At 44.8% G+C, this 27,480-nt stretch overlaps 1 protein-coding gene across 2 annotated transcripts in view; it reads right to left on the minus strand.

The window, feature by feature from the left end:
• TEC (tec protein tyrosine kinase) overlaps positions 1-27,480 on the minus strand; it is a 102,754-nt gene that overhangs the window by 19,185 nt on the left and 56,089 nt on the right. For both annotated transcript variants that reach the window (XM_006113450.5, XM_025179918.3), the window contains exons 3-10: positions 20,965-21,069; positions 18,289-18,370; positions 8,922-9,050; positions 7,426-7,466; positions 5,726-5,907; positions 4,434-4,499; positions 804-858; positions 579-658 (exon numbers count right to left, since the gene is read on the minus strand). In XM_006113450.5, coding sequence (XP_006113512.2) covers positions 579-658; positions 804-858; positions 4,434-4,499; positions 5,726-5,907; positions 7,426-7,466; positions 8,922-9,050; positions 18,289-18,370; positions 20,965-21,069 — 740 coding nt within the window. The remainder of the gene's footprint in view (positions 1-578; positions 659-803; positions 859-4,433; positions 4,500-5,725; positions 5,908-7,425; positions 7,467-8,921; positions 9,051-18,288; positions 18,371-20,964; positions 21,070-27,480) is intronic.

The following is a 27,480-nucleotide window of genomic DNA, read 5'->3' on the forward strand; positions in this document are numbered from 1 at the left end:
TCCCATTGGCTGGGAACCTGCTACTGGCCGCTTCTGTAGTGCAGTATGCTCTGTGGTGCCAGGACAAGAAAGAAGCCTGCCTTAGCACCCCCACTGCATCACTGACCAGAAGCTGCTTGAGGTAAGCCCCTCCTGCCCCAGTCCTGACCCTGACTCACCCTCCCCCCCAAAGACGGAGTCTAAAGCTCTCATCCTCACCCCTATCCCTGGAGCACACACTTCAGTGAAATTATGTTGGGTCACAGGCATCAACAATTTTCTTCAACAGGGTCCTGAGACTGTAAGTTTGAAAACCACTGTTTTAGACCGAAAGTTAGAGCAATTGTCAGAGTTTTGAGCACCTTCAACTTGCACTAATCCCATTAACAATTGTGGGTGTTAAACACCTCTGAAAAGGTTACATATTTAGATGTCTAACTCTGGATTTTGGGCTTAATTTTAGGCATCCACTTTTTAAAATATTTGGCTTAATTCTTCATTGAACGAATAAATCTCCTTTTTCTAAACTATGAATTTGTATATCTAAGCAAATAAAATTCAAACAAAAGAAATTGTAATTAGTGGCAACAGTAACTTACCCTCCAAATTTTGTATAAAGGGATACTGTATACAGACCCGGTTGACTAGAGTCTCTCACCACAAAGCCACCTTCTTTATCCTGAAATCCAAGTACCATAACAATTTTAGGCTCCAGTCAATGTTATGCTTGTGCTGATATTTGCATGAATCAGAATTAACTGATTATTTCACTTTAAGAGGAGCTAACTTTTGAGCAAGGTTGATATAATAATAAAAATATTTACCTCATCTCTGAGAAGTTGTTCTGCCTTACTTCTGTTCAGATTTCTGCAGTACCATCTGAAAAAAATTCTAAACTCTTAAAGATATTCGTAATTAAAAAACATACATAAAACAAAATGTTCCGAAGCTTCAGGAAGTAGCCCAGTTAGTCTATGCAGTGCTACCAGACCATTTGTTGTTTTAAGTTTATCCTGTACAGACTAACAGAACATGTAGATGAGCTTTCATGGGCACAGCCCACTTCTTCAGATGACAGGAAGTAGGCTGTGCCCACAAAAGCTCATGATACCATCTACATGTTTTGTTAAGTCCACAAAGTGCTACCAGGCCATTTGTTGTTTTTTAAGTTTAGAAAACAAAATGTTATGCAGTTATTAAGACAGAGTCAAACAGATTCAACATATTTTGCAGTACACGAGGACAGGAACTGAATCTATTGAATTATAGTGAATTTAAAAGAACATTTAGCCATCTTTATATTGTGTAATGTATAGACAAAACCACAGACCCAATGAGCTCTCACAAAAGCATGGAGCCCAATAAAGTCCATATAACATAACTCACTTTGCAACCAGAATACCATTCAAATATCACAGAATCATAAAATACTATAACTGTAAGGGACCTGGAGAGGTCATCAAGTCCAGCCCCCTGCCCTCAACGGCAGGACCAAGTGCCATCTAGATCATCCCTGATAGATAGCTATCCAATCTGCTCTTAAATATCGCCAGTAATGGAGATTCCACAACATCCCTAGGCAATTTATTTCAGTGTTTAACCACCCTGACAGTTAGGAAGTTTTTCCTAATGTCCAACGTAAACCTCCCTTGCTGCAATTTAAGCCCATTGCTTTTTGTCTTATCATTAGAGAGCAAGGAGAACAATTTTTCTCCCTCCTCCTTGTAACACCCTTTTGGATATTTGAAAACCATTATCATGTCCCCTCTCAGTCTTCTGTTTTCTAAATTAAACTTGCCCAATTCTTTTAGTCTTCCCTCATAGCTCATGTTTTCTAGACCTTTAATCATTCTGTTTCTCTTCTTTGTATCTCCTCCAATTTCTCCACGTCTTTCTTGAAATGTGGTGACCAAAACTGGACACAATACTCCAATTGAGGCCTAAACAGTGTATAGAAGAGTGGAAGAATGACTTCTGGTGTCTTGCTCACAACACTCCTGTTAGTGCATCCCAGAATCATGTTTGCTTGTTTTTTGCAACAGTGTCATGCTTTTGACTCAAATTTAGCTTGTGATCCACTATGACCTCTAAATCCCTTTCTGTAGTACTCCTTCCTAGACAGTCACTTCCCATTCTGTATGTGTGAAACTGATTATTCCTTCCCAAGTGGAAATACTTTGCATTTTTCCTTATTAAACTTCATTCCATTTACCTCAGACCGTTTGTCCAGATCATTTTGAATTTTGACCCTATCCTCCAAACTACCTGCAATCTCTCCCAGCTTGATATCATCTGCAAACTTAGTAATCGTATTCTCTATGCCATCATCTAAATCATTGATGATAATATTGAACAGAGAGTCCCAAAAGAGACCCCTGCAGAACCCAACTTGATATGCCTTTCCAGCATGATTGTGAACCATTAATAACTACTCTCTGAGAATGGTTATCCAGCCTGTTATGTACCCATCTTATAGTAGCCCCATCTAGGTTGTATTTCCCTAATTTATTGATAAGATGGTCATGAGAGACCATATGAAATGCTTTATTGAAATCTAGGATAACCGCTTCTCCCTCATCCACAAGACTTGATATCCTATCAAAGAAAGCTATCAGATTGGTTTGACATGATTTGTTCTTTACAAACCATGCTGGCTGTTACCTAGCACCTTATTATCTTCCAGATGTTTGTAGATGGATTCCTTAATTACTTGCTCTATTATCTTCCCTGGCACATAAATTAAACTGACTGGTCTATAGTTTCCTGGGTTGTTCTTATTTCCCTTTTTATATATGGATACTAAATTTGCCCTTTTCCACTCTTCTGGAATCTCTCCCAATTTCCATGATTTTTCAGAGATCATAGCTAAAGGCTCAGATACCTCCTCTATCATCTCCTTGAGTAATCTAGGATGCATTTCATCAGGACCTGGTGACTTGAAGACATCTAACTTCTCTAAGTCATTTTCAGTTTTTTCTTTTTTTAAATTTTAACTTCTAAACCTACCCCAATTCTACTAGCATTCACTATCTTAAGTGTCCCATCACCATCAAACTTCTTGGTGAAAACCAAAACAAATAAGTCATTAAGCACCTCTGCCATTTCCAAGTTTCCTGTTATTGTTTCTCCCTCTTCACTGAGCAATGGGCCTACCCTGTCCTTGGTCTTCCTCTTGCTTCTAATATACTTGTTTTTATTTAAATTTTGATTCAAAACTACATGCTTGAATCTCCTCTAACTTCATCAGTGGAAATCAGGATATGCATCACAGTGAAACATGGACAGCAAAAGAAGAATTAGAAAATCATGTACAGGCAGTCCCAGGGTTACGTACAAGATAGGGACTGTAGGTTTGTTCTTAAGTTGAATCTGTATGTAAGTCGGAACTGGCATCCAGATTCAGCTGCTGCTGAAACTGACCGCCAGTTCTGACTTACATTTACAGATTCAACTTAAGAACCCCAAGTCAGCTGCTGCTGAAACTGATCAGCAGCTGATTCCAGGAAGCCCGGGGCAGAGCAACTGTTCCTTGGGCTTCCTGTACTCAGCGCTGGTCAGTTTCAGCAACGGCTGACTTGGGGACGTCTGGGGCAGAGCAGCTGGGGTGCTGCTGGGTTGCTCCAGTAGCACCGCTCCTCGGCGCTACTGGACCAACCCAGCAGCACCCCAGCTGCTCTGCCCCAGGAGTCCTGATTCAGCCGCTGCTGAAACTGACCAGCAGCGGCTGAATCAGGACACCTGGGGCAGAGCAGTTGGGGTGCTGCCGGGTTGGTCCAGTAGTGCCCAGAGCGGCGCTGCGGGACCAACCGGCAGCGCCCCAGCTGCTCTGCCCCAGGGTCCACAACAAAAGCCTGGTCTGCTGGGGGGGGCACACTAGCTGCGCCCCCCCCAGCAGACCAGGGACACAGGGAGCAAAGCGGCAGTGGGGGGGTGCCTCGCCTCTGAGGCTTTGCTCTGGCGAGGGACCGCTTTGCTCCCGGTGCCCCTGGTTTGCTGGAGACGGTCCCCAGCAGACCAGGGACACCGGGAGCAAACCCGCAGCCGCGGCAGGGTCCCCGCGCTTCTGAGGCTTTGCTCTGGCAAAGCCTCAGAAGCGCGGGGAACCCGCCGCGGCTGCGGGTTTGCTCCCAATGCCCCTGGTCTGCTGGAGACGGTCCCCAGCAGACCAGGGGCACCGGGAGCAGCTTTTCTCGCCCCGGAGCTCGAGGTGGCTGACCGCTGCCTGTGAGCTCCGGGGCGAGAAACCCCGTTCGTAAGTGCGGATCTGACTAAGTCGGATCCGCCTAAGTCGGGGACTGCCTGTATTTCAAATCTTTTAAAAAGTTTTACCTGTGATCTTATTTGCATAATCTATACACTTGTGCAGTTTTATTTTAATATATATGTATTTGAAATTGCTCAAGTTTAAAGTTTATTTTATCCTCTTCCCCACTTTTATGCTAATATTCACTTACTCATACTGATCAAGATTGTTGGACTTCTTTCCTGTTACATAGTTGCTTGGAATATATCCTGTATTTCTAAAAAGAGTAAGAGAAACATTGTGCCATAAGCCTTAATAATGATATAGGCTAGATAACAGGATACAGCATGTGTGCTTAAAACACAGTTCTTCATACTGCTAATTAGTAAGGGTCACCAGCACTCTTTTACCTAATCATTGACCAGTTCTGATTCTCATTATATATCGCAGGGAAACCTCAGACTGCAGAGGCTGGATGCAGCCCCTGGTTTGCCTGGATCTGGTCCCAAGGCTCAGGGCTTCCCTCCAGCATTAGGGAGCCCATGATGGCATTCCACCCCTTCTTCCCCCACCCTACCACTGGGCTGGAGCATACAAAATCTACTAGCCTGGGCCCTTATAAGCTCTTGTTTGGAGGGAAATGTGGAGTATCTTTCTCCTTCTTAGTCAGGGGCCATGTCAGTGAGGTTTTGGTAGGTTTTTTCTTTGTTTTGCTTCTCACTTGTGTGTGGTCCTGACTGATTTTTCTGTGGGTCAGTGACCCCCAACCCAAAAAAGGTTCCTCTCCCCTAATATATAGAGCCATGGGTTTTTTTTATTCTACCTCATCATCCCTGCATCTGACGAAGCGGCATTGTATGCAGAAGATAAAGGTTAAATACTGAGTCAACGCACTTCTCCTGTAGGAAAAGCAACAGGCAGGAGAAGACAAAATTAGAAGCCCTGGGCTTCCATGCCAGCTTTTTGCTTCAGCAATCTTACCTCCATCCATGGGGATATGCTCTGACTGAGATTTTTGGTTGAGACGAGGTGCCTTCTGTTCCCCAAAAATATATTGCCACAACAACCCTACTATCTTTAACTAACTCAAAATTACCATGAACAATTTTCAACATGGAGGTGATAAATGTTGAAGCAAGAAGAGTATCATTAAAACAATGTGAGATGTCTAAAACATCTTTAAAATAAATGGGAAGAGGTATGTGGAGCTTGTTTGTTTAATTTCTATAAATATTAAAACTAAGTACATTTTAGTTTTAAAAAATCTGAAATATCACAGGAAATTTACACACACGCACAAACCTGGTTTGTGCACAGCCCCATGAACATGGATCAAAGTGTAGGACTGGGGCCCAAAATCAGATCTGGTCAGCTAAGCATTTTTGGCTTTTAGGTACTTTATTCTTGTTATTTAATAGGCATAATCAATATGAATAACTGAAATAAGTGAATAATCTTACTCAATACCATAATGGGCACAGAAGGGATGGATATGTGTCTTACCCATATTTATCTCTTGCTTTCCACCAGTGAATGTCATTTTTTTCTATTATTGTATACTCTTCACCTCTCTCTAGTCTCAAATCATGAGACTCTGTAGGTTGAAAATCATACATTGCTACTACTATTTCCTCATCTTCCTCCTCGTTTTCCTCAGGTGGGGGAAGAGGTGGTGGAGGCCTTCGCTGAAAATGAGATAAAATTATTAGTTTTTCATTTAGGCAAAGCAAAACACTCTGAGACATGAAAGACCCATTAAATATCTCTTTGCATAGCAATATGCCTATCTCAGTTCTGCTTATCCTCCTACTACAGTTTAACCAGTTGCCACCCCATGTCCCATAGGGTACATCTACACAGTAGGGCTAAAGTAGAATTCAACTATGCAACTTCAGCTACACCAATTGCATAGTTTAAGTCGAAATAGCTTAACTCAGCTTTTGGAACTATCTACACAGCAGGAAGTCAAAGGAAGAGCACTCTTCCTTCAACTTTCCTTATTCCTCATAAAATGAGGGTTACAGGAGTTGGAGTAAGAAGTCCTCCAGCTTGCCATTATTTCAAAATAAAGGCTTGTAGTGTAGATGCACTCTTTGTTATTTTGGAATAAGGTCAGTAATGAAATAATGCTGCTGTGTAGTCATGCCCAGAGTGACTCATCTTCTGGATAGACCTAAGAGAAAAAATAATGGTGATGGTCGAAAGAGGGATTAGGGGACATCCTGGCATTTGGGGAAGGAAAGGTGGGCCCACAACCCCTATCATGTGGGGAATGTAAGGGCATGATGCAAGAGGGAGCATAAAGAGCTCCTGGCATGAGAGAAAAAAAATATGGAGGCAAGACAGAAGAGGAGAATACAGGACCCTGGGTTAAGAAGGGGGAGAATGGGCGATACTGAGTGCTGGACAGGGAAAGACTGAAGGACCCTGGCAGAGAGAAAGGGATGCATATCAAGCCCCTGGCATGGGGGGCGGGGGGAGCGGTGAGAATGAAGGACCCTGGTATAGTGGGGATGGGATACACACAGAACTCCAAGGGGGGGTGGGGAGGGGAATGGATGGCACACAGAAGCTCTGTACAAGGAGAAATGGGTGGGAGGATCATGCATAGTCCCTGGCATGAGGGAAGGGATAGAAGATTGCAGTGATTCCCTGAAAGAGGAGGTATAGGTGGCTGACACACAGGGAGCTTGTACAGGTGAGAATGAGGGGTGCAAGGAGCCCTTGGTATGCACAATAAACTTGGCCTAAAGAAACAATAAAGTGCTCAACTTCCTAGTTATTAACAGACAGCTAAATATCTTGATGTCTGTTATAACATAGGCTTCTCTTTACATTTACAGTATTGAACAGTTTAGGCAAATTTACTTGAACATTGATATGCTGGCTTAGTTTTGTAAATAAAAAGGCCCAATTCTATTAAAACTTATCACCAGCCATAATGCCTACTATGGCAGGTAATCTAATTCAAGTCAATAGAGCTATTCAAAATAATAATCCCTACGGGCCAATCTAAATCCCAGTGCAATTAATGGAAAGCCCACTGATGTCCATTCAAGTTGGATCAGACTCTATGCCTGATAATGTTTGCAAAATTGGTCCCTAATCCTTGAAAGAAACATATAATGAACCTAATTACTATATGCAAAACCATTCTCAGTCAATTGCAGTGAACTATTCAACATTCTGAAGATTCCACCTACCTTATTTGTATCTGATATTGGAGAAGGTGATTTCCTTATGCCTAAAAGCAATGCAGTAGAAGGAACTATGTTAAATTTATAAATAGACTGATAAACAAAAATGTAAAATTCAGACAAGATTTTTAACATTTTAACCAGCCCTTCCACATCATACAAACTTTTAACTGATAGAAAACAAAAAGAGGGAAGTTGTGGAATCTGCATCACTGGCGATTTAAGAGCAGATTAGACAAGCACCTGTTAGGGATGGTCTAGATCAGAAATGAGCAATGACCGGCCCACAGGCTGGATGTGGTTTGTCAGGGTAGATGATGGTGGACCACCACATGCTTTCTTTATTTGAGTATCTTCAGGGATAGCAATTTTCAGCTACCAGTGGCCACAGTTCACTGTTTTCAGCCAGTGGAAGTTGTGGGATGTTACGGAAGTTTGTCCTATTTCCCTATATATATTGGCCCTGATTCTCCTCTTCTATCATTTTTATACTGGTATAATTATACTGTTTACGACATTGTTATTCTTCATTTACATTGGTATAAATTATAAAATATCAGGCTTATAGAATTGCAGGATTGAAAGGGACCTTGAGCTGTAATCTAGTCCAGTCGCCCCTCCACTCATGATAGGAATAAGTATTATTTAGACCTGGGGTGAGCAATAACCGGCCTGCAGGCCTGATGCAGTTAATGACGCCACTTCCCACAACTCCCACTGGCTGAAAACAGTGAACTGTGGCCACTGGTAGCTGAAAATTGCTATCCCTGCAGATACTCAAATAAAGAAAGCATGTGGTGGTCCACCATCATCTACCCTGACAAACCGCATCCAGCCTGTGGGCCGGTCATTGCTCATTTCTGATCCAGACCATCCCTAACAGGTGCTTGTCTAATCTGCTCTTATATCGCCAGTGATGCAGATTCCACAACTTCCCTAGCCAGTTTATTCCAGTGCTTGGCCACTGACAGGAAATTCTGTCCAACCTAAACCACGCTTGCTGCAATTTAATGTAAGTCTTATACTCAGAAGTTAAGGAGAACCATTTTTCTCTTTTCTTCTTCTAACAAACTTTTGTACACTTGAAAACTGTTAGCATGTTCCCTCTCAGTGTTCTTAAAACTAAACAAACCCAGCTTTTTCAATCTTCCTTCACGAGTCATGTTTTTTAGATCTTTAATGATTTTTATTACTCTTCTCTAGACTTTCTCCAATTAAAATGGACTTTGTCCACATAATTCCTGAAATGTGGCATCCAGAACTGAGCACATTACTCCAGCTGAAGCCTAATCATCGTGAAGTAAAGCAAACGTTGTTTGTCTTTCTTACAATACTGCTAATACCTCCCGGAATAATACTAGCTTTTTTGGCAACACTTTTCCCATGATTCATTAGCTTTGTTTAATAAGGAAGGTGCTCAGATACCATGATAGTAAGGATCATATAAACAGATAGTCAAAAATCAGGCTAAAGTAATGATATAGGAAAAAACATATACTTACTATTTTCAAAAAGATTGTATTTTTCACAGCCAGGTGCTAATTTTTCTGTTTGTCTGCAACATTGATAAATTCCTTCTGTCCAGAATTTAGGATGATACTTTATCATTATATTACTATTTTTCTTTATTTCTAAAAAAAGTAAATGGTAAATAGTTTAATGTACTAAAAAGTTATAATAAGAATAACGTCATGCTATTAATTCATAAATACTATAACTCTTAACATAGGGCATAATCAATACTACTTTAATACTTATTGCAATATTACTACTCTTGAGAGATTCATTACATATGAATGTGGGTGTCAAAGTGATAATATAAGTGATAATTTCTTCAAGCCCCAGGATGATTTCTCTGCAAGAATGCTTTTGAGAGTTCAGAGTATTGTTTAACAATTCACTTTAATGGAGCTAGGTGAAAGAGTCCAACATTTTACAGTAGCTGTATTATGAAGTGCATCAAAATAACAGCATTGCCTAGATCAAGATTTCCTGACATTATGGTATTGCTACTGAGGCCTGGTCTATACTACATGGGAAGGTTGAAAAAAATTACGAAGCTGGAGTCGACATATCTTGCATTGCATTTTGATGTTATCCACACAGCAGGAGGATAATCTTCCCTTACTCCTTATGAGGAGCAGGAGTACTGGCACCAACAGGTACACCCTTTGAATTTGATTTAGCGGGTCTATACTAACACCCACTAAATCGAACCCAGAAGATGGGCTGTGGCAGTATTGATCTTCTTTATAGTATAAATGTGCCCTCAGTGCATTATATAATCAGCAAAGTCTTGCTGCCTACTGTTTTTCTGAGGCTCTGAATCTGAGGGGTTCAGTTTCTTAAATGTGCAGCAAGCAAATAGTCCAGAAGACAGGACAAACGATGTAATGTTTGCTCTTACAGGAACCTGCTTTATAGACCTAAGTCTGAACCTAGTTATCTTGTGCCATCAATAGTTGTTTACCTTAAAAAACAGCAATACATAATAATGTAACATTCCAACTCATGTCTGCTTTGGCAGGGACACAAGACAATTGGTGCATAGCAGTGATGGCCTCTCTGACAACATTCTGCAGAGGCTGATTTTTTCATCAGGCCTTTTATACAAACCACTAAATAGCCATATGTTTTACTGTACCTGCAGTAACTGTGACATTACTTAGATCTGGAAATCACAAAATCACAAAAGGAAATCACTTAGATCTGGAAATCACAAAAGGAGTTAGGTGCCTAATTCTCTGTTTTAGGTGTCTGAGTCCAAGTTTTGGCACCTCTGTGATGCAGAAAACCACCTGCCAAGCCCTAAAGCCCCCTAAACACATTTGGTGCCTAAGTTTTTGCAGCAAAAGTTCCCCAGGCACCTATATTTCTGCCTTTAAGCATATGCACTGCTTCCTCCCACTAGGTATTCAGGCACCTATCTCCTTGCCTACATCTAAAAGTGATTCACACACCAGGAGAGGGTAAGTGTTTGGCCACTTAAGTCACATATGGAGTCCAATCCAGTTCATGTTTGAGAAGCCACCTGCTGGATTGGGCCCCTTAGGTGAGTTCACACAAAGTAACTGGGGAGGAGAAGATTCCCTCATAATTTTTAGTCTAGTGGTCAAGGTCCTCACCTAGGATATGAGAGACCCCTGGTTTGAGTCACACACCAGCTGAGGTGGGGGGAAGGGAGGATTTGAGCTAGGTTTGCCAATTGTCAGGTAAGTTCTTTAACCATTAGGCCACTGTAGAATATCCTGATGAGAGGCTTCAGCAATCACTCCAGTTGAAGCTGTTACACTTTGGGTAAATAATTTAGCATGACTGGAGCAGGAGGACTGGATCACCCATCTGGTATAATTTAAATGCTTAGCAACTGAGTCAAAGAATTATCTTGTTTACAGCCCCCACTGTTCCTCCAACTCATGCACATAATGCTGCAGTGCACAGTTTAAACTGCACACTGAAGCAAATCAGATCCATTGTGTCCATCTTAGAGGGATATATCTGCTTTTTAGTACTTTACTGCTCTAATAAAATATTTCCAGAAGTAAAACTGTAGTGGAAAAGGTTTGAGCTTGAAGTATCAAAAGTGCAGAAAGCAGTAGCACTATAATACAGGCAGTCCCCGAGTTACGCGGATCCGACTTATGTCGGATCCGCAGTTACGAACGGGATTTGTTCCGCATTTCCCTGGTCTGCTGGAAACCAGCAGACCAGGGAGCCGGGGAGCAAAGCCGGGGAGCACGCGGGAAGCGGACAGCCCAGACGCGGCCCGGCTGTCCTGCTGCCGGCATCCTCAGAGGCTTTGCTCCCCGTCTCCCTGGTCTGCTGGTCTCCAGCAGACCAGGGAGACGCGGAGCAAAGCCACGGAGGACCCAGGCGGCGGGACCACGGTGCGTCTCGGTCCGCCGCCCGCGTCTCCCTGGTCTGCTGCGGGGAAGGGGGGGGCAGCTAGTACGCCTCCCTCCCCAGCAGACCAGGCTTTTCTCCAGACGCCCGTGGTAGAGCAGCTGGGGCGCTGCCAGTTGGTCCCGCAGCGCTGCTCTGGGCGCCACTGGACCAACCCGGCAGCACCCCAGCTGCTCTGCCCCAGGCGTCCTGATTCTTTTTTTGTTTATCCTTCCATTTAATTTAAACTGAATTAGCTCATGATCACTCGAGCCAAGGTTGTCTCCTACAACCATTTCATCTATGAGGTCCTCGCTACTCACCAAAACCAAATCTAAAATAGCATCCCCCCTTGTTGGTTCAGCAACTACTTGATGCAGGAATTCATCAGCTATCACATCTAGGAAAATCTTGAGCCCTATTATTATTACTAGCACTTGTTCTCCAGTCTATATCTGAAAAGTTGAAATCTCCCATGATTACACAGTTTCCATGAGTATTTACTTCATTAAAAACATTAAAGAGGTCTCTATCCATATCCAAATTGGATCCTGGTGGTCTATAACACACCCCAAGAACTATCCCAGGGGAGGATCTGATAGTTTTCTTCCCCAATGTGATTTTTGCCCAAACGGACTCTGTCTTCTCCATTCCATCACTTTTTATTTCTTTACAATCTACCTCATCTTTGATATACAATGCAACTCCACCACCTTTACCCTTATTTCTGTCTTTCCTAAACAGCACATACCCTTCAATACCTGTACTCCAGTCATGCCTAGTATTCCACCATGTTTCTATTATTCCTATAATATCTGGTTTCACTTCCTGGACCAATAGCTCTAGTTCCTCCTTTTTGTTACCTAGGCTCCTCGCATTGGTGTACAAACATCTTAATTTTTGCTGTTTGGCCTCATTCACATTCTTTACCCAATTTGGCACAGACGTTACACCTCCAATATGACCTATTAGACTAGTATCCCCCCCTCCCTTCCTCATGTTCATTCTCCTACCCCCAGCTATATCCTTTCTTACTTCGTTTTCCTCCCTCTCAGTGTTAAAATCTGGCGTAGAGATTACCTGGGCATCTCCCAACCGTCTCCCCCAAATTCCTAGTTTAAAGCTCTCTTAATAAGTTGAGCCAGCCTCCATCCTAGAAGTCTATTTCCCTCCCTACTTAGGTGAAGTCCATCTCTAGAGAACAGTCCTCTGTCCATAAATGCCTCCCAGTGACCATACATCCCAAAGCCCTCCTTATAGCACCACTGCCTAAGCCATCTATTGATCATCATAATCCTGTCACATCTTAGTTGCCCTTCTCTAGGAACAGGCAGAATCCCACTAAAGATCACCTGATCTTCCACGAGGCGTACAGATAGTGCGGAATGGCTTGCTAGTTCGAACTATCTAGCCCGTGCCGCGTGTAGCCGCGCGGCACGGGGTTCGAACGAGCCAGCATTTAAAAATGGCGCCGGCCGGCTTATGCAAATGAAGCCCGGGAAATTCAAATCCTGGGCTTCATTTGCAAGTGCGGTATGCCTACATTACCCCGCTAGTTCGAACTAGCGGGGTAGTGTAGACATACCCTCACTTTACAAACTCCTACTCAAACTCCCCTGGCAGGCTTGCACCTGGCACGGGCACCGTAGCCAGCCCGTGCCCCTTTAAGGGCTTCGGGGCAAGGAGGGGGGCAGACGAGTTTCCCTGGTGGTGCCCAGAGTGGCCACCAGGGCAAGCTGGGGAGGGCTAGCCTCCCACTAGTTCGAATTAAGTGGCTACACAGCCTTTAATTCGAACTAGTTAATTCGAACTAGGCGTTAGTCCTCGTGGAATGAGGTTTACCTAGTTCGAATTAAGCGCTCCGCTAGTTCGAATTAAGTTTGAACTACCGGTTTGTATGTGTAGCGCCTATCCAAGTTAATTCGAACTAACAGCTGTTAGTTCGAATTAACTTTGTAGTGTAGACATACCCTAGGTCAGTCCACCAGAGTTACCAAATGCTTCTCTTACAAAAACTAGCTTTGAGGTCTTTAATGATCCCAAGTGATCAAATCTAAGTTTTGGACATCACCCAAAAGATGGTACCTGTAGCAGCACTCTGCTTCCTGAAACCTCATTGAAGAAATGGTTCAGTGTGATTCAGAGATAAGCAAACTGCCCACTGAATCACAAGCAGCACTTCCCACTGCAGCTGCTTATTGGAAGACTTCTGTGTTCTGACCCTTTTAGCTTATGATAAATGATAGGATTATAGCACAAAATATTTATAATTTCTGCTCCTAAAGACTTTACAAGCCATCTTTCTGTTCTGCATTTTTACAGAATGTAATGCAACAAGGTTCTGATCTGTCTTGGGCTTCTGAGTGCTACTAGGGATATAAAATCCCATTATCCGATTAAAGGGGAGATGGACAGGGAGACACTCCAGTGAGGTTGGAGCAGCCCTCCCGTCTGCTGGGGTTGGGCTAGAGCAGCAAACCTGGCTGCTTTAGTCTCCCTACCCCAGAGGGGGATGCCGCTGCAGCTCCTCATTTCTCTAGGGATGCTAGTTATAGCGTAATTGAATAGTCATGTAACTGCATGAAATTTTAGCAGTTACATGACTATTTGATAATTCCCAGGGACAGGACGACAGCCAGTGTGCTTTCGGCCCCACTCCCAGGGAGCCTCATGCCATCCCTTGCTGCTGCCTCTCTATCAGAGGCAGCAGTGTGGGGCGGCAGGTGGGAGCCTGTCTGCAAGGGGAGCCAGTTTAAAAACCAGCTCCCTACACAGAGTGGCTGCCTGCTGCCCTGCACTGCTGCCTCTGAATCAGAGGCAGCAGCATGGAGTGGCAGCAGCCCCTGTCGGTGGAGGGTGTAAGCTCCCCGCAGACAGAGGCTGCTGTAGGGGAACCGGGCCAAGGAGGCTGCCACAAAGCAGCTTGTATCACAGCAGCCCAGCCTCACCACAGATAGAGGCTGGTCCACAGCAGCAGCTAGGATTGCCAGGTGTCCAGTTTTGAACCGGACAGTCCAGTATTTGAGCTTTCTTTTCGGGAAACAAATTGAGAAAATATAAATGAGAAAATATAAATGTCTGGTATTTTCTAAATAAGATGTGATGTAGATTGTGATGTAATGTCAAGTGTGTCTGGTATTTTTGTTGAAACCATCTGGCAGCCCTATCAGCAGCTCCTATTTGTGTGTGTGTGGGGGGGGGGGGTCCAAGCTTCCCTCAGACAGAGGCTGCTCCACTTCCCATGGAGCAGCCTCTGACCATGGTGAGCCTCGGTCCGCCGTGTACAGAGGCTGGTCCAGCAGCACCCCTGTCTTTGGACCAGCTTGCTCCAGCCTCTGTCTGCGGGGAGCTCAGACTCCCCATGGACAGGGTCTGCTGCCGTGGATCAATCTCTGCCTTTTAAGATAGCTTTCCCCAGTACCGACTCCTGCCTGGGTCTGCAGAGCTGGCATGCATCGGAAGCCTGCTTGAAAGCCGGCTGCCCGTGCGTATCGGCTCCAGCCTGCCCCCCTCAACCTCTACACTGCTTCCTCTCTATCAGAGGTAGCAGCGTGGGGGTGGGGTGGGCAGGCAGATCTGGTGCTCGTGGGGAGCCTGCTTAAAGCTAGTTCCTCACAGGCATCAGCTCCCTTTGCTCCCCCACCCTGCATTTACTGCTTCTGATATCGAGGCAACAGGGGAGAGGGGAGTGCATTATTTGATAAGATTAACCAATATGCCTATATGCGTATTGGTTAATCGTGTAGTGGGATGCATGTTGACATCCCTAGAACCCTCTCGGGTGGCTCTCGGTCCCCCACCCCTGTGGAGGCTGCCACTGCCACTGTGTCTCCCAGCCCATGCGGGCTGAGAGCTGGTAGCCCTACGCGGGGAGCCCGGCTAAGCTGGAGCAAGCCTTCCACCCACAGCTGGGCCGCAGGTAGAGGGCTGCTCCTGAGTTCCAGTTAACCATTACCCATTAAGGGTGATGCTTACCAGGTAACTGTTTAACCAGTTACCCATTAGCATCCCTAGGTGCTACCCATATTTCCTTGTCTTCCCTCTTCCCCACCCCCGGAATCTGATTACCTTTCTGTCTTCTCATCAGTACAGTGGCCTCGGTATACTATGCCCCCTTAATGCGGGAAGAAACTGGCCATGCCTATGCCTAATGGATGTGGAGCCCTTGGGAGGCAGGGCCTAGGGCAGAGGGACTTCACTACAATAGAACTGGCTCCACACTGTGACCCAGGAGGAGCTAGCTAGGAACAATGGCTGGACTCCCTGCATCCTGGCAGCAGCAGGAAAGTGAATCACACCACACTCCCTGCAGTGAATCAGAGACCTAGGCTCCTTGCAAGATCTCCTGGGGTTGCTGCTGGGAACCTTGGAGGTCTGGTTGCTGCAGGGAGAGGTGAATCTCGAGTACAGTAGTAACATTGTCTCCAGTGCAGACTCCAGTCTGGCCAGGATACCCCTTCTTGGGACCCAGTCTCCTGCTCCCAGGGGACCATCACTTAGAAGGAAGGAAATAGAGACCCTCCCCTCCTCTTCCGGAAGCAATGCCCCTGATTACTTCCTGTTTGCAGGGGGAGGATTTTGCCCCAGGCTGCTCCCAGCTGAACTGGCTGTGATTCCCAGCCCTGTGGCCAGGAAAGTTGTTGCCAACTCCCATTGTTTGCGGTGTGTGTGAAACCAGCTTGCACTGTACTGAGGGCTGGGACAGTGACACATGGGGGGATTGGGCTCACAAGGGGGTTGAAGAGGCGGTAGGGCAGGAGGGGATTGATGGGAAAACAGGCATATGTGAGGGGGCAAGTAAAGGGGGATGCAGGGAGCAGTGGATGTGCAGCATAGAGAATGGGGCAGTGCAGAGGAATCAGGGAGTCGGGAGAGATTTGTGAGCTCCAGTGGAAGGAGGGATGCAGTGAAAAGCAGGGTGGTGAGCAGAGACAGAGGAAGGAGAGCAGGAATGCAGTGAGCAGGGAGCAGGGCTTGTGGTGGAGCAGGGGTGGAGCTCTAGATCAAAGAAGCAGGACGGGAGCTTGCCTCCCTGGGGGGAAGCATCACTTGCTACCCATGCTTGTGATACTCATTTCTGCACTGCAGTTGGCAGTGGTGCAGACTTTAGAGGTTGGCACCTAGCCAACAGCTGCTGTTCTCCAGCTCCCCAGCTCTGAAGGCAGCACCCTTGCCAGCAGCAATGCATAAGTAAGGGTGGCAAGTCCATGACCTACTAATGTAGCTTTACAAAACATGCATTCATGATCCCCTTTTGGGCTGGGGCCCCCATAGTTACAACACTGTGAAATTCCATATGTAAACGTCTGAAATTGTGAAATTGACTAATTTTACAATCCTATGACCATGAAATAAACCAAAATGGAATGTGAATTTGGTAAGGTTCTAGACTGGACCTGCAATGTGATTAAGGGGTCTCAGAGGGGTAGCAGTGTTATTAAGGGGGCATATCTGCAAGTCTTATTCCAGGGTTTCTCAACCCATTGGTTGTAAAACAAATGTGTCAAAGAATCACATAGGATGCCTGGAGTGGGAAGATCCTGCCCCAAAAGGATTAGAAGATCCTGGGACATGCAGGGGAGGTGACTGTAGAAGTCATGCTACACTCACCATCCAGTGGCAGTTCTTGTGGATCTGATACTGCAAAGCTTGCTGAGTTCAGCCCCCTACTCTGGACATTGGGACCTGGTGCACAGAATTGCAAGCCCTCTCAGGTTTGTCCTAGTTGCCCCCCTGACATGATGATGGAGGGGGCCAGCTGGGCCAAATTTGAGTGAATGGAGTTGTGACCCCATACACCAGGTTGCAGTTTCACTCACATTTGTTCTGGCTGCCTCCCCCCCCCCCCACCCCATTTGGGCTAGGCCAATCCTGAGCTACATCATAACCTGGAAGGTCACAACACCACCTGCAGGCAGCCAAGCCCAGCCAATCCCAGGACATAGGCTGCAGGAGCTGGCACTATGATACACCTGATGTCCTTGTTTGGTATTAAATGTTGTTAGTGCTAGTATTATGTTAATGTGCATTGTATACTGTGGCTAAGAAATATTTAATACATGAGTTTTTTTGAACTATAGCCACTTACTAGGTCACAACAGGCCATCATGGTTTATAAAAGGATCCTGAGCCCAAAACGGTTGAGAACTACTATTTTAGTCAGCTGATCTTAACATTATTAATAGCAGAAGCTAATGTAAAGAATAATAAAAGGCAAATATATGAAAAGTTGCCATTGAGTCCAACTTTCCTAAATAGCGCATGACTATATCTTTCGCCAAAGACATGAAATGTAAGTTTTTCCTAGAATAATGACTATGAGAACTGGTTACATTTGAAGGCGACAAAATTTCCTATGGAAATCTGTTCTCAGAAGGAGGTTGAATATACAGGGCCTGATCATTTTCCCTTCACGCAAATGTAAATTTATTGTCCTCTTGTGTTCCTCCCCTCTGAAGCATCCTATACCAGCCACTGTTAGAAGACAAGATACTTGTCCAGATGGATCACTGATCTGATCCAGTATGGCCATTGTTATGAGCCTTAAATACAATAGGAGTAACTATTAGAGTCAAGGGCATTACACTGGTTTTAAACCAGCCTCAATGAGAGGAGAATGAGGCTTATAATACTTTTCATTTAAAATATATAAATATATTTTCTGTACATGATTAATGGCATGAACTACTATGGATAAGGTTCTCCCATGACTTTTAGCTTGTGCAACACCACAGGGTCAAAATCTGTTTTCATTTATGATGGTGGGAATCAAGAAGAATTCCAGTCTTGTCACTGAGGTTACTTTATGTTTACAGAGGCATGACTGAAACAGAATATTGTAGTATATGATATTAACCAATGCAGAATCTGTCCCAATACATATATAATCCTTTAAACAAAGAGCATACACATTTGTGCATCATATTTTCTAGTGCAAGCAACTGCCTTGCTTCTTAAAGGCGTCATGTATTAATTAGTTTTCTTTACCTTCTTTAAGATTCCTCACCCACTGATCCCTGCTGTGTGCACTGGGCGCAAAAATGTAAAGTGTATTAGTATCATACACAACCTGAAAATAAATCCAATAAGATATAAATAACATTTATATGGAAATAATTTTAAACTTGATTCTTAGTAAATACCATATAGTGTGAAACAAGTATTTCTTGATTAATAGGCTTAGCAAAACTAACAAATCTGTATTTAGCATACAAAATGAGTGCAAAAAATATAAATGATGAACAATTAGACTGAAAAAAATATTTTATTTTTAATAATATAAATTGCTGTTGATAGGACAAATATGGAATTTAATATTAATGTGAAAGTCACAGTGTTCCTTTAACCATTTGCTTGGTTACATTACTATATGGAATCATAATCATACCTGTAGAGCAGTGGTCACCAACCAGTACATTGGGATCTACTGGAAGATCTTGGAGTCTCTGACAAGTGATCCTGACTGGTTTGGCCAAGAGGCTGTCAAGTGCTGGCACTTCAACTGCTTCTCCCCCCACTGCTGTGCAGCTCCTGATCTTTATCTTGGAGCTGCCTCTCCTGCCCCTCGGAGCCTCCTACTTGCTGGGCAGGGCAGGACAGGGAGAAGAGGGGGTGCTGGTGTCAAGGTTTCCCCTTTCCCACCCTGTGTCCTATCTCCACAGAGCAGAGAGGGGGCACAGCAGGACTTGGGATGGAGTTTGCTGGCTGCTTTTGGGAGTGGTGCAGGGCCAGGGCAGGGGTGAGCCTGCCTTTGCCCCACTGCACCACCACCCAGGAGCCACCTGAGGTAAGCAGGGCTCAATCGACCCACATCCTGAAACCCTACCCCAGTCATGAACCCCCTCCTGATTGCCAGGCTCCTGCCCCAGCCCCAAGAACCCCTGCATCCAAATACCCTCCTAGAGCCTGCACCTAGAACCCCCTCTGGCAACCCAACTGCCTGCCCCACGTTCAGCTCAGAGCCCCCTCACATTCCAAATCCCTTCATCCAAGACCAGAGCCTGCACCCCCAAAACATTGCCCCTGCCTGGTAAAAGTGAGGGAGGATGGGGGAGGAAGGGAGAATGGAGTGAGCAGGGGCAGGATCTCAGAGAAGGGGCACAAAGGAGGCGGGGCCAGGCTATTTGGGTTTGAGGTAGATCTTGGATTGCACTTAAATTAAAAAAGTGATCTGATACTTTAAAAGGTTGGAGACCACTGCTGTAAAGTGACAGGTACAGAGGGAGGTTTCATTAGACATTGATACTATTAATTTTATTTTAAAGAAAACCCAAAGGTGAAGAATAAACAAAAGACATCAAAAAACAAAAGACATCTTTTGTTTATTCTTCACCTTTGGGTTTTCTTTAAAATAAAATTAATAGTGTCAGTGTCTAATTGAACCTCCCTCTGTACCAGTCACTTTACAGGTATGACTATGATTCCATATTGTCCTAGATAACTTTTTGGACAGTCTTCTTCATCTGCACATCATTTTTATTTTTCTTGCTTTCATTGGTTAAAAAGTAGGTATTGTTACTAGGAAGAAGAGGGAAGATTCTCAGGTTATGCCTAGACTACAGGCTTCTTTCGGAAGAAGCTTTTTTTTGGAAGAGATCTTCCGGAAAAACCTCTTTCGGAAGAGACCGTCCACACATAAAAGCACATCAAAAAAGCAACCTGCTTTTTCAAAAGAGAGCATCCACACTGAATGGACACTATCTTGCATTAAAACTGTGATTACTATGGACGGAGTGGCCACCAGGGCAGGGCACCTATGATTTTTCCTCTTTCCTCTTCTTCTGAAAGAACTCCCTCTTCCTCATCCACACAGAAAAAGGCTTCTTTCTCGCATAAAGAGGATTATCAATGCGGGAAAAACCCCTCTGTTCTTTCGATTTTCTTTCAAAAGAACATGATTGCAGTGTAGACATAATTGAAGTTTTTTCAGAAAAACAGTTGTCTTTCCAAAAAAAATCTCTGTAGTATAGACATACCCTCAGTTATACCATTTGAAATTCAGAGTAATTTCACTGCTGTTAATGAGAGAGAATTTGACTCAAGTGATTTGTTTACCCATCTTTTTTTCCTCTCAGACCCCTTACTTTCCATTGTGAAATTATTCAAAACATATGGGCTACGTCTACACTGGCCCCTTCTTCGGAAGAGGCATGCTAATTTCAAACTTGGGAATAGGGAAATCCACGGGGGATTTAAATATCCCCCACGGGATTTAAATAAACATGGCCACCGCTTTTTTTCCGGCTTGGGGAAAAGCCGGAAAAAAGCGTCTAGACTGGCGCGATCCTCCGGAATAAAGCCCTTTTCCGGAGGATCTCTTATTCCTACTTCAAAGTAGCGCCCTTCAAAGTAGGAATTGAAATTAGCATCCCCCAAAGTTTGAAATTAGCATGCCCCTTCCGAAGAAGGGGCCAGTGTAGACGTATTGAATGTTGAATTTAAAAGCCTGAATAGACCTGATTCTCCCTGACATGAGAGTTAGTCAGGATAGCCACACTGAAATTATTTAAAACAGGTGTCAATGAGACTGAAATTGGGCCCAGTATCTGAAGAAATGTCAATAAAATAATCAGAAACAAACTACAAGATAAGTAACAAATATAAATTAACTGAGCTTTGTTGAAAAATGGAGTATTACATTTTAAATAAACCAACTGAACTTACCTGAAATGGATATTTATTTTGACATGGAATAATGGCACCATCATTCTTCACAATTTCAACACACTTGATTTTTGTAATATCAACAGATCCCTTTCTGTATTTTTTCTGTTAAAAAAAAAAAGCAAAAATCCCATATGTATCCATTGTGGAGCAAAAAAGAAATGTGCTTTACAGTTGCACAGCAGGGCAAGTTTACACTGCAGGGCAAATGTTGAATTAAGATACGTAGCTTCTGTTATGTCAATTGCGTGGCTGAAGTTGAAATAGCTTAATTTGGCTTTTGACCCTGCCTACACAGCAGGAAGTTAAAGGAAGAACACTCTTCTTTCGAATTCCCTTACTCCTTGTGAAATGTGGGCTACAGGAGCCAGAGTAAGAAGTTCTCCATCTCAAAATGATTTCAAAATAACAACTTGCTGTCTAGACATGCACTTTATTATTTCAATATAATGTCAGTTATTCCAAAATAACACTGCTGTGTAGACATACCCCCAGAGATGAGAGCCTATTGTGGGAGTGGCTGAAGTTCTGTGAACTGTGATGCATAGGCTATCAAACTAGATGATCGTAATGGTCCCTGCTGGCCTTAAAGTCTATGAGTCTGTAATCATGTATTCACTGTGTCACATGATTGTTTTCATAGGCTTGCCAGATGGTTTCAATAAAAATACCGGACACACTTGACATTAGATCACAATCTACATTAAATCTTATTTAGAAAATACTGGACATTTATATTTTCTCAATTTGTTTCCCGAACAGAAAGCTCAAATACTGGACTGTCCGGTTCAAAAGTGGACACCTGGCAATCCTATTCATAGTCATCTGTACTGAAGAATATAAAAGTTAAAGATCTTTGCTTTAAATAATGTAATTCAAACTACTATAAAGAAAACAAAGATGCACAGAGCAATTACAGTCCATGCAGTGCCCATCTGAATATTTTTACTATCCGTGAACAGAACAGATGCAAAACTTTACCTGTAGTTTTATGATACTGTAATTTATGGGGCTATCTAGATGAACATATCATTCACAAGTTGAAATGTAAATCTATTCCTCTTTGCAAGAGGAAATAGATTGAAGCAACCTATAGAACTTTTAGTGCACAGCAGCAGGTGTTCTCCGGGACACTTGGTGTGTGGCAGGTTTGACAAGAGTTCAGCTCTCCAAAGCAAGAACATATATGTATGTTTTTTTTAATCAAACATCATAAAATAGCCACAAAGCAGAAATAATTTACACTCCTTACCGCAGAACTACCTAGCAGGAGAGTCTAGATAGCGATAGGCAACCAAGACTAGGAAGTGGGATGCATTATTGAAATCTAGCGGAGGGCAGCCTGCAGCCCATGAACCCTGTCTGCTCTCTTCCCTGACACCTCTCATGTACTGGAGCCCCACACTTCCTACTCCTCCCCTCCCTCCCAGCACTTTCAGACCACCATGAATCCACTTATTTGTGCTCCATCCCTGCTCCTCTCCCTCCCTCCCAGAGCTTGAATGCTGCAAATCAGCTGTGTGGGGTACAGGTGGAATCATGCAGCCCACAGGCTGCAGGTAGCTCACCACTGATCTAGAAGAAAAGTTTCTTTGGGCTTGATTCAGCTACTAGAGTAAATTGTGAGTAGTATATAGAGTTACACAACTGTAAAACTAATAATAAGAGTGAGAGTAGCATCTAGCCCTAAGTACAAGTAGTGTAAGAAATATCTCTTATAGACCTTGAAGTATAAACATATAAATCTGCTGTATCCTCACCCCTAGTATGAATTGAAGGAAAAGGATTAGGCTACACGTCATTCTGGGATGGGGCAGAAATTTAGTCCTGTGTTTACCTCATAGAATACTATAGCCTATAGGACCCAGTAGTTGAAGATCTTGCTTTCAGCACTTGCCACTAGATCATGGAGCACATGGTACAGAATTCATTAACATGTATCTGAGTAGACTTGGTTTATTCAGTTCCCTAATTAAAATGCTTTAAACTGTAAATTATTTTTAATGTGTATTAAAAATGCACACACCACAACTGGGATACCTGATATATTTGGAGTTGAGGAGTGTTATAGTCATCATAATAATACATGAGTTTTGAAATGTAACTTTGTTTATTAAACAATTTTATTGTTGCAAATGCAAACACTTATAAGTTATTAAATGCCAAAATTAAAGGTGCCTATGCAGTCTTAATTAAGCCCCATTTTATACATGCATTACGACAGTCTTTAATTACATCATAGCACATAGATCACACAGTATTTTCTCTACAGAAATCCAGCCTTGTTCCATGAATAAATAGTTATTCAGCATATTTTTATCATCCTCATTCAATGTGTGGGTATCTCTACACTACCACCCTAGTTCGAACTAAGGTGGTTAATGTAGTCAATCGAAGTTGCAAATGAAGCCCAGGATTTAAATATCCCGGGCTTCATTTGCATCTTGCCGGGTGCTGCCATTTTTAAATCCTTGGTAGTTCGGACTCCGTGCCTGCGGCTACACGCAACATGGAGTAAGTAGTTCGAATTAGGCTTTCTAATTCGAACTACCGGTACACCTTGTTCCACGAGAAGTAACGGTAGTTCGAATTAGAAAGCCTAATTCGAACTACCTACTCCGTGTTGCATGTAGCCGCAGGCACGGAGTCCGAACTACCAGGGATTTAAAAATGGCGGCACCCGGCAAGATGCAAATGAAGCCTGGGATATTTGCAACTTATTTAAATCCCGGGCTTCATTTGCAACTTCGACTGACTACATTAACCACCCTAGTTCGAACTAGGGTGGTAGTTTAGACATACCCTGTGGCTCTGGGCTTTATTTGCCACACACCATTCAAACCTGGAACCAAATGGAAAATTATTTTAAAAAACATGCTGAAAACTGTTTTTTTCCCCATACTCAAAAGTTACCAGGAAATCTTCCTAGGTGTGCATGCACCTAAGATGACAGCCATTATCAAAGAGACAGTAAATGACTGTGTGACCTGCCTAGCAGAAAGCATGCATTATTCCGCATTTATTCTAGCCACTGATTCAGGCATCAACAAACTGTTCCCACTCATTAGTCAATATTTTGATGACAGCAGAGATAAAGTAATCACTGTATCGATGCTGGTCCCAACCAGTACAGAGTGCATTTTAACAAAATATTTTTCAGCTTCTGAATCAAAATATAGAGTGCAGGTAAATTCCTTTTCTTTTTAATTGATTTTTTGACAGTGACAATAGTTCGGTCATGATGGTCTTGCACAAGTGTATTGCAGTATTCATTTCAAAACATCATCATCTGTTTTTCTTGTGGGTGCCTATGTCAGCTAGTATACGTCATGGTTGAGAAAAATGCCCTGTCACCAGAGAATTTCTTGATTGATATCTATTGCTACATTGAGAAGAGCACCAAGCATCACTGGGAGCTCATTTTCTAAGAAGTTATTCTTTGCAGAAGTCCAAAAGATTCCAAAACCCAGATGCACACACTGGGTGTCACTAGGCCTATGTCTGACTCAGCTCATCTAGTAGTTGAAATTGACCTTTTCAACTCTTCTTTTGGCTGAAGCAGTAAGGTCAGAAGGCACCAAGTGCCTACACGCAGCACCAAGTGTAAATCTATGGCTGTCAATCTGCACCGTCCTTCTTCACAGCAACATAAAGTGGACATAGGTGCCAATAAGGCAAGTGCTAATGTGACAAGCCAACAAGTCCAGACTCTAAGTGACAACCTACTGAAAACCAACATTGGCCATACAGACCAGAGATCAGAAACAATGATCCCTCTAATAATATTTTCCTCCCATGTTCAGATTAAAATTTACGTGAACCAAAGCATGTGGAGATGTTCACCACCAATAGAAACACATGCTTCTGGCTCTGGGAGGCTGTGGGTGCTCTGCTAATCAACTGAGCAGCACCTGAATTTCTCCTGGGTGGCCGCCCAAGCACTAAGATTACAGGGAACCACAATCAGGACCAACCAAAATCAAAACCAAATGCAAATCAGGTGTAGCTGCCACCAAAAGCCAGTCATCAACATTAAAACCATATATTTCAGCAAAACGAATATTCAAAAAGATCATTGTGACCGCAGGTTGTTGGTGCCAAACATGACAGATTACCTAAAAAGAAACAAAATGCAGAACTTGGCATTGAAAGTTTTTGTAATACAGGCAGTCCCCGGGTTACGTACAAGATAGGGACTGTAGGTTTGTTCTTAAGTTGAATCTGTATGTAAGTCGGAACTGGCGTCCAGATTCAGACACTGCTGAAACTGACCGCCAGTTCTGACTTACATACAGAATCAACTTAAGAACCCCAGGCGTCCCCAAGTCAGCTGCTGCTGAAACTGATCAGCAGCTGATTCCAGGAAGCCCGGGGCAGAGCAACTCTGCCTGGGGCTTCCTGTAGTCAGCGCTGGTCAGTTTCAGCAGAAGCTGACTTGGGGACGCCTGGGGCAGAGCAGCTGGGGTGCTACTGGACCAACCCAGCAGCACCCCATCTGCTCTGCCCCAGACGTCCTGATTCAGCCGCTGCTGAAACTGACCAGCAGCGGCTGAATCAGGACCTGGGGCAGAGCAGCTGGGGTGCTGCCGGGTTGGTCCAGTAGTGCCCACGGGCGCTGCAGGACCAATCGGCAGCGCCCCAGCTGCTCTGCCCCAGAGTCCAAAACAAAAGCCTGGTCTGCTGGGGGGGGGGGAGCACACTAGCTGCGCCCCCCCGCCAGCAGACCAGGGACACGGGGAGCAGAGCCGCAGCGGCAGTGGGGTGCCGCGACTCTGAGGCTTTGCTCTGGCAAAGCCTCAGAGGCGAGGGACCCCACCACGGCTGCGGCTTCAGTCCGGGTGCCTGTGGTCTGCTAGGGACCGTCCCCAGCAGACCACAGGCACCGGGTCTCAAGGGGTAGCAGCAGCGGTTCCCGCGCTTCTGAGGCTTTGCTCTGGCAAAGCCTCAGAAGCGCGGGAACCCGCCCGGTGCCCCTGGTCTGCTGGAGACGGTCTCCAGCAGACCAGGGGCACCGGAGCAGCTTACGAACGGGGCTTTCTCGCCCCGACTTCCGGGGCGAGAAAGCTCCGTTCGTAAGTGCGGATCCGACATAAGTCGGATCCGCGTAAGTCGGGGACTGCCTGTAGTATAAGAAGCTGAGTTTATTGCCTATTTTTTGACTACATGACCCTGATCTTTGACAAACTGCACACTTCAAACATAAAAAGGAATCTCTGATTCAGACACCAAGACAACAGCTGCTCAGTCTTCTGAAGGAATTTCTAGTCACATTATCAAGCCACTAGTTATTGCAGAAGCAAAATGAAGTAGAGTACAACCTCACTTCTAATCAGGAAGATGACAAGACTATTATGAAAGATGACAAGGATATTATGACACATGATGCTATCAGACAGCTCAGATACTTGCCAGTCCTGCTTCTCCTTCTGAGAATATGGTGAGTGTGATGGGGCGGCCCCGCCCCGGACTCAAGCTCAGGGGAACCACCTGGCGCAGGGGGTGGAGAGGGCCCCACCCACGCAACCCTACTGCGCATGCTCCCAGGGGAGCCACGGTATAAAGGGCTGCCAGCCTGCTCAGAGGGGGCAGACCGCCGTCAGAGCCAGAGCTAGCGCCCAACCTCCTGAGTCGCAGACCCGACCGCCAGAGAGGGAGTCGCCAGGCCCGCTGGACGTGCCGCTGCCAGGCCCAAGCTGGGCTTGATCCCAACAATGGAGCCACCAGCCAGCCCCCCATGACCCAGGCACCGGACCTGCCACCGCAAACCCCGACGCTGACGTGGGAAGTGCCGCTACAGCCACCTGACTCACGCCGACCGGTGGGAGCGCCACGGGCCGGGGGAAGGGGGCAGGAAGTGACCCAGCGCAGGGAGCTGGAGAAGCCCCTGAGGACTCAGCGCATTGTGGGGAGGAACCCCCGCCAAGCCAGTGGGGGGAGCCGCCTGCCACTGATAGGGCCCTGGGTCGGGGCCCGGTGGAGAGGGAGGGCCTGGGCCCCCCACCCCTCCTGCCCTGAACCCCGGTGAGCGGGGGCTCGGCTGAAGGACTAGGCCTCAGAGCCTGTATACAAAGGACTAGGCCAGGAGGCCGTATTTCCCCTAATACAGGGGCAGCGTACTGTGAGATTAGGCCAGTGGGCCATGTGCCCCTGAGACAGGGGCAGCGTACTTTAAGACTAGGCCAGTGGGCCGTATTTCCCCTAATATAGGGACAGCATACTGTGAGACTAGACCCGAGCAGTCTAAACTGTTGCAAGGGGATGTGGATTGCAACTGCTTTAAACACTAAGGAGAGGGGATCACCACATGGGAGTGTAAAGGATTTTTTATTCAACTAAAACTGGGAAGGGAGGGGAATCTCATTCATACATTCAATCACACTTACAGTCCCAGGCAGGATGATAAGGCGAGCAGAAGGCAGTTCATATTCTTTGATCTTCCCAAGTTGACTCCTAAGCTGGTCCGCTGGCCAGGCGATCCGAGCAGAGGGCGTTCTGGGAGGCTTCACTTGATAGTCC

Source organism: Pelodiscus sinensis, chromosome 4 (genome assembly GCF_052426305.1).
Source record: "Pelodiscus sinensis isolate ZL-2025 chromosome 4, ASM5242630v1, whole genome shotgun sequence".
NCBI lineage: Eukaryota > Metazoa > Chordata > Testudines > Trionychidae > Pelodiscus > Pelodiscus sinensis.